Here is a 5,889-nt window from a genome sequence, read left to right as displayed (position 1 = left end):
CCGAATCCTGCAAAGCCGCTCTGCAGGCTTCCCTGGTATCCAGCACCAAGTTAGATTACCTCAGATGACACTGCCCCCCCTCTCCCCCCCCCCCCCCCCCCCACCTCCAAAAAAGAAAAAGAAAGGAAACAGTCCAGACTCACGTTTCCCACCCCCAAATCTCCAAAATCAGGATGCATGAATGCACTGACAATAACACTAATATCTAATTCATCACTTTTCCAATTAAGATAAATACAGAGTTGGTAGACAGACATTTCCTGCTTCACATCATGCAGTCTGAAGAGTTATATAAAGATTTCACATAGTGATGCTGCACACACGGTCTAAAAAGGCCTTTATTTCAAATAAATCACAAGCCACAGACACAACATGAAGCCTGAACGACCATTAATCAGCTGTGAGAACGAGTATTTACATGTAGGCGTTTGCTTAAAAAAAAAAACGTATATACAGTGTTGATAATCGGAGAAGACTGCACACCATCGCCCACACATGAGGGGAGGACCGAGCTAAACTTTGAGTGGGGGGGGTCACCGGTTGTCCACACTTTCAGGCGATGAAGTCGAGTGGTCTGTTGAAGCCGCCTTTTCTGTTCATGTACTGCCTAAAATAAATAAATAAATAAATATATAAGAAAACATTACATCACTGTTTCCCTCGCAACACTTGCAGATTACATCATCGAGCACCAATGGGAGTGCCGGGATCTCTGCATAGAAACACCTGCAGAGGTGATTGGCTACTTTAACGCTGCTTGATGCTGGCACTGCTGAAAAGTTGATGTGGTAACAGCAACATGAGCCACGACAAGGAATCACTACGGTAACGGATAAAATATTTGCTATATGACAAGGTAAGACACGTGTGTGTGTGTGTGTGTGTGTGTGTGTGTGTGTGTGTGTGTGTGTGTGTGTGTGTGTGTGTGTGTGTGTGTGTGTGTGTGTGTGGGGGGGGGGTCTCAGGGAACATTCGTGAGGACCTTCTGTGAACATTTGATGAACTGTGTCCACTTTACAACACTTGTTTGCATGTTTGTGGGCGTACCTGTACTTCCTCTTCATGGTCACATTGACGGCAAACGCATTGACAGATCCATCAGTTTTCCTCCCCTGTTTAAACACAAAGTCACTTCTGGTCAAACGTCACATCTTTCAGAGCGTCGAACTAACTTAAAAAAAAAAAAAAAAGGAAAAAAAAGGCATGTGCTTGATTGGAATAGATGATTTAAACCACAAACTAACAGGCAAAGTGTCACCGGTGTCTATAGATGATGTATAGACACGTCTCGGAGCAACGGAATCAGGTCAGACCGGCTCATACTGTCTTGTTTTGACACTTTTCTATGTGGACTCATGAGCTCCTGCTCTTCTGTTGACTGATGACACTTTGGCTCCATATGGAGCACAGAGACATCCTGCCTCAGTGCACAGTATTCCCTCATAAATGCAACTAAACATGTTGAATAAGGCACGGACAATATAGAACATGTGACACATATTAGTGAGCCCAAGTTTGAAAGTAGTCCTTCAGTTTAGTGAAAGAAACTTTTGGTATAAGACAGTAGAAGTGCACAAGTTTGAGGCAACTCTGAGAATATTCTACAAATTGTGACATACCATGAGTGAGATGTTCGACCAGCTGCAAATCTATTCTCCAGCTCAGGACAATGACCCAAAGCATCGAGCTGATTGGTTCCAGAGACTATTTTCAGTGTAAAGAAGAACAAGGAGTCCTGGGAATGATGGCATGTCCTCTCCAGAGCCCCGGAGACTGTCTGGGATCACATGTGTGGGTATGATCCAGCCAATTCCTGATGTTTCCAGAGCAGTCCCACCAAAAATCATTTTTCACAGTTAGTTCCCCTCCGTCGACTCGTGCATCACTTTTATATACCCTCTTCAACAATCTCAGGGTTGTGGGAGGTCGGAGCTGGCTCCACGTCCTCCAGGTAACCGTTTGCATTGCCAACAGTTGTTTTTCTCAGTTAACTTGTTACAACGTGTACGTCAACCTAAAGGAACACCAAGAAATGTGTCAAGGTGTTCAAGGTGTCAAGGTGTTCAAGGTGTCAAGGTGTTCTATCAACACAAGAGCTGCGCCTCGGGGAATTTCCCTGCATGTCTGTCGACGGTAAAACCCACGAGCTGCTGAAAATCATTACCACACAGGGACAGGGCTGATCACTGTTCTGCCAAATCACCATAGAAAACCAGTCTCACCTGAAACACCTCTTTCTTTTCACCGAGACCACAGCAAACACACAGTGTGTGTGTTTTTAGTTCAACTCTAGGCACTGATGAACTCCAGGAAACATTAATGTGCACCTCCTTGTGGCCGCAGCAGACAGGACGTCATCGTTCTCTCACCTTGGTCGTGTCAAAAGTACTAAATCCCATCTGTTTCATCATCTCAATCTCCTCCTCGGTTTTGCCTTCCATGTCCTCCTCTGTCGACAGACAAACCATTCAGCAAGTGCAATGGAAATGAAAAGGACCGTCAGATTACCGTGCGTAGTAAATAATAACACGTCACCGATCACATACCCGAGATCTGAATGGGCTTCGATGACTTGTCTTTAGAGTCTTTGCGGTCGTCGTCACGTCGGTCCTTCTGTCTCAGAGGAGAGAGGGAGGAGGAGCGATGACGCCGGGCGGGAGACCTGCAGGAGGGGGAAAGCAATGGCTGAAGGATGTGTGGTCACCACTGGAGGGTTTCATTTGATGGACACCAATCAGCCATAACATCGTATGTATAAGAGATAATCTAGTAATAATAATAATAATAATCTCATAAGTGTTGTCATGATATAATCTGCATTGGATACAAACACTCCAGTAGGTGATGTCTTTGTGCTGATTTGGGATTTGTTCCACACAACACTGCTCCTCCACTGCCCTTGTGTTTTTTTATTTTCTAAATCCATTCTCAAGTGCAGGGTTTTGGAAAAGGACCAGTTTGGTGGCTTTACTTGAGTCAAACTTCTCAGATGTTTATGCTTCTGACCTCTTCACTGCTGTAGAGGAAAAATATCATTCGAGTTTGTAGTTTTGACCACTGACACATTATTTCTTGACCATGCCACATGTTGGCGGGTAGAATATTAACATTTTTTATCCTCAAAGACATGTTAAAATACGAAAAATGGGAACAACTAAAGATTCAAATTTGATTTTCAAGTTGGACAAGGACCACATGTCTGGTCTGCAGCTTTTGTGAGGCGGTCCCGGTCTGCAGTGGGCAGTATCAAAGAGGGCCATGGATGAAAACCTGCCCAACCCCAGACAGGGTCATCAGGTTGGGGCAAAGCTCATCCAGACACGAGGGTAACGAAGGCCTTTACGACTACTCTGGATTTCCTCTCGTCAAAGTCACTTCAGGATGAATCCTGGGTTTTCCGTACTGCAACACTGTCACTTCTTACCAGGATAAATCACCCGGGCAACTTAGTGTGAATGTCTAACCTGCTCTGGAGCAGGATATGATCTGGACCAGACTGAAGAAAGAATGTTAAGAGCGATCTTTGTGACATTATAAAATAAATTATTGTCACTTAGGCTTTGACGGATGTTTTTGTTCGTGTTCTAGATTTGTTCCTAAGTCTGTTTAGCTCCACGAGGGTTGATCTGGAATAATGAGGTTAATAATAATGGTTTTGCATGACAGAACTGAATAAAGATTAAATGATGGCGCGCCCAACTACACCATGAAGAATTAATATTCCAACACAAAACACACTCACATGGGGGAAACTCTAAACTAAAAGAGCAGTGAGGAAGCTCTGCCTGAAACGTTTCGGCTGTAATAAAGTGAAACTGAGTGATCACAGCGCCGTCTGTTTATATTGTCAGGTGAATTGATATCGTATAATCTCATGAAGTCTCACATTCCCAAGTCTGGGATTTTTTGCCTTTGGCTGCAGCAACAGTGTTGCTTTTAGTCCAGTGGATGTTTTAATTCTACTATTAAAACGTTTTTTTTATAATGGGTCATTTTAACCTGAGTTGCTGCAGCTAAAACATCTGAATTAGTTAATGCTGGATCCAAGTGAAAGGAGTCAGTTTCCAGTGTGCTGTGTATGAGGAGCAAAGAGGCAATGGTTATATCTTTATGGCTGGTTAGTGTCCACGCTTGATTAATAAAAAGTACAAAGAATCAAAAGAGGAAACAAAAAGTCACTCTCTAAATACTGTATTTGCTAAACATTTTCCTCATGTTTGAAACTTAAGACTTTTGTTTTACCATTTAAAAGGAGCCACCTCTACAGATACAAATGGACAAACTCACCTTGAACGCCTCCTGTGAGGAGACCGGGAGCGACTCCTCCGCCTCTCTCGGTCCCTGTCTCGAGAACGGGAGCGATCCCTCTCCCTCCGCCTGCGCTCACGCTCCCGAGAAGCTGAGCGGGAGCGGCGTCTTTCTGGGAGAGGATGGAAATTAAACACTCACATTAGGTATACAACAGAGCCACAATGTAGGTTAGAAAGATATCTGGATATTATACAAGTGTTTTCCTACGATTGAAGCAGCTTCCTTCTACAAGACCTCCTGTATGAGTGTGGCCTACACAATATTCATTTGGTTTTGTATTCTAACAGCCAATTTAAATCATTTTGGCCACCTGACAAACAGCCACTGCCAACATAACAAACTCAGGTTTTTGCACAAACTTGCCTTTAAACAATGACACAATTTTACTTTTGTCAACCTCATTGAAAATAAAGATACAACAAGCAGCCAATTCAAACAAAAATCCCTTCACACACTTTTCAAAACCAGGTTGGACAGAAAATCACTGTTGTGTCAGTGACACTTTGCCCACTATTATTCTGTTCATGTTTGAATCAGGTTCCAGAAAGGAATGACTTTAATACATAACTTTACACTTGATCATAGAGTTTATTTAACTGATAAACGTATGAGGTTATGAACAGCCACCGTGTAATCAATTAGATATCTGATTCCAGTCCAATGGTAATATAAATTAATAGCATTTTTAATTAAAATATACAATTGCCTTCGCTGATATTTGCAGAGCTGCTTCTACTGGTCACCTCGCAGACATTTAATAACATTTTATTACATGAAGCGCCATATTCGTGTCAAAACAGTCAGTAAATAATAACCATTAGACAAGCGAGTGAAAATAAAGTCACGTTAGGAAGAAAGAAACGTCGTTATCAGAGTAAATTCTGAACTGTTAGCACAGTGCTAATGCTAATCTGTTCATTATCAGTATCAACTCTCACCTCGTCTCGGAGGAGTTCGACTTCGGCTTCTTCCCATGTCCTGACCAGATTAAATCCCAACACCTAAGAGAATAATTACAATATATGATAAGTTTGTAGAGAAACGCGGGGGAACTGATGTTATTGTCGTGTCGCGCAGCAAACGTTGGATTCTTTGTATCCTGTCACCGGTGCTTAGACTTCCGGTAATATTTGAGGAGCGCAGCGCCCCCTTGAGGGCCGGAGGAGAACTGCACCACTGAATCATTTGAGATGATTATTGCCTTCGCCAACGAAAGTTGGGGGGAGGCTATGTTTTGGTTTGCGTATATTTATTTATTGGTGTGTGTGTGTGTGTGTATGTATGTATGTATGCATATAATGTACAGGGGTGATTTGTCATCATCCAAGGACCAAGCGATTAGATTTTGCAATGCTAACAACATCATATTTCATGTGTAAGTACATGCGAAATAGTTAAACGTTCCTGTACGTACCCGTAACATTTGTTAATTTTACGGTTTTTTATTGAAGCATATTGAAGCTATTGGCATGTCGTTTTCAAAATATATAAACAGGTTTTTCCATAAACCTTTTATCTTTCTTTGTGTTTCTTTATGTAAAGTATCTTTGAGTGTCCAAAAAAAGCATTTTATTAGTT

The 5,889-nt window shown here is 42.3% G+C and overlaps 1 protein-coding gene across 1 annotated transcript; it reads right to left on the bottom strand.

The window, feature by feature from the left end:
- Window positions 1-320: 320 nt before the first annotated feature.
- On the bottom strand, window positions 321-5,413 carry snrnp27 (small nuclear ribonucleoprotein 27 (U4/U6.U5)). The gene is made up of 6 exons (XM_080498939.1): window positions 5,250-5,413; window positions 4,288-4,420; window positions 2,547-2,662; window positions 2,370-2,449; window positions 1,048-1,112; window positions 321-607 (listed from the first exon to the last, which is right to left on the bottom strand). Exons 1-6 carry the CDS (start codon window positions 5,284-5,286, stop codon window positions 553-555), a joined length of 486 nt encoding a protein of 161 aa, XP_080355065.1. The 5' UTR covers window positions 5,287-5,413; the 3' UTR covers window positions 321-552.
- Window positions 5,414-5,889: the final 476 nt, after the last annotated feature.

Source organism: Blennius ocellaris (assembly GCF_963422515.1).
Source record: "Blennius ocellaris genome assembly, chromosome: 7".
NCBI classification, from domain to species: Eukaryota; Metazoa; Chordata; class Actinopteri; order Blenniiformes; family Blenniidae; genus Blennius; species Blennius ocellaris.
This window is presented reverse-complemented; position numbering and strand designations above follow the sequence as displayed.

What these genes read in the sequence shown, in the direction of transcription:
- snrnp27 (XM_080498939.1), bottom strand. Translation starts at nt 5,286, where the DNA reads ATGGGAAGAAGCCGAAGTCGAACTCCTCCGAGACGAG. An exon ending in CCTCACAGGAGGCGTTCAAG is followed by an intron (nt 2,663 to 4,287) that starts GTGAGTTTGTCC and finishes CCCCTCCTGCAG; the next exon opens with GTCTCCCGCCCGGCGTCATC. An exon ending in ACCATGAAGAGGAAGTACAG is followed by an intron (nt 608 to 1,047) that starts GTACGCCCACAA and finishes TATTTATTTTAG; the next exon opens with GCAGTACATGAACAGAAAAG.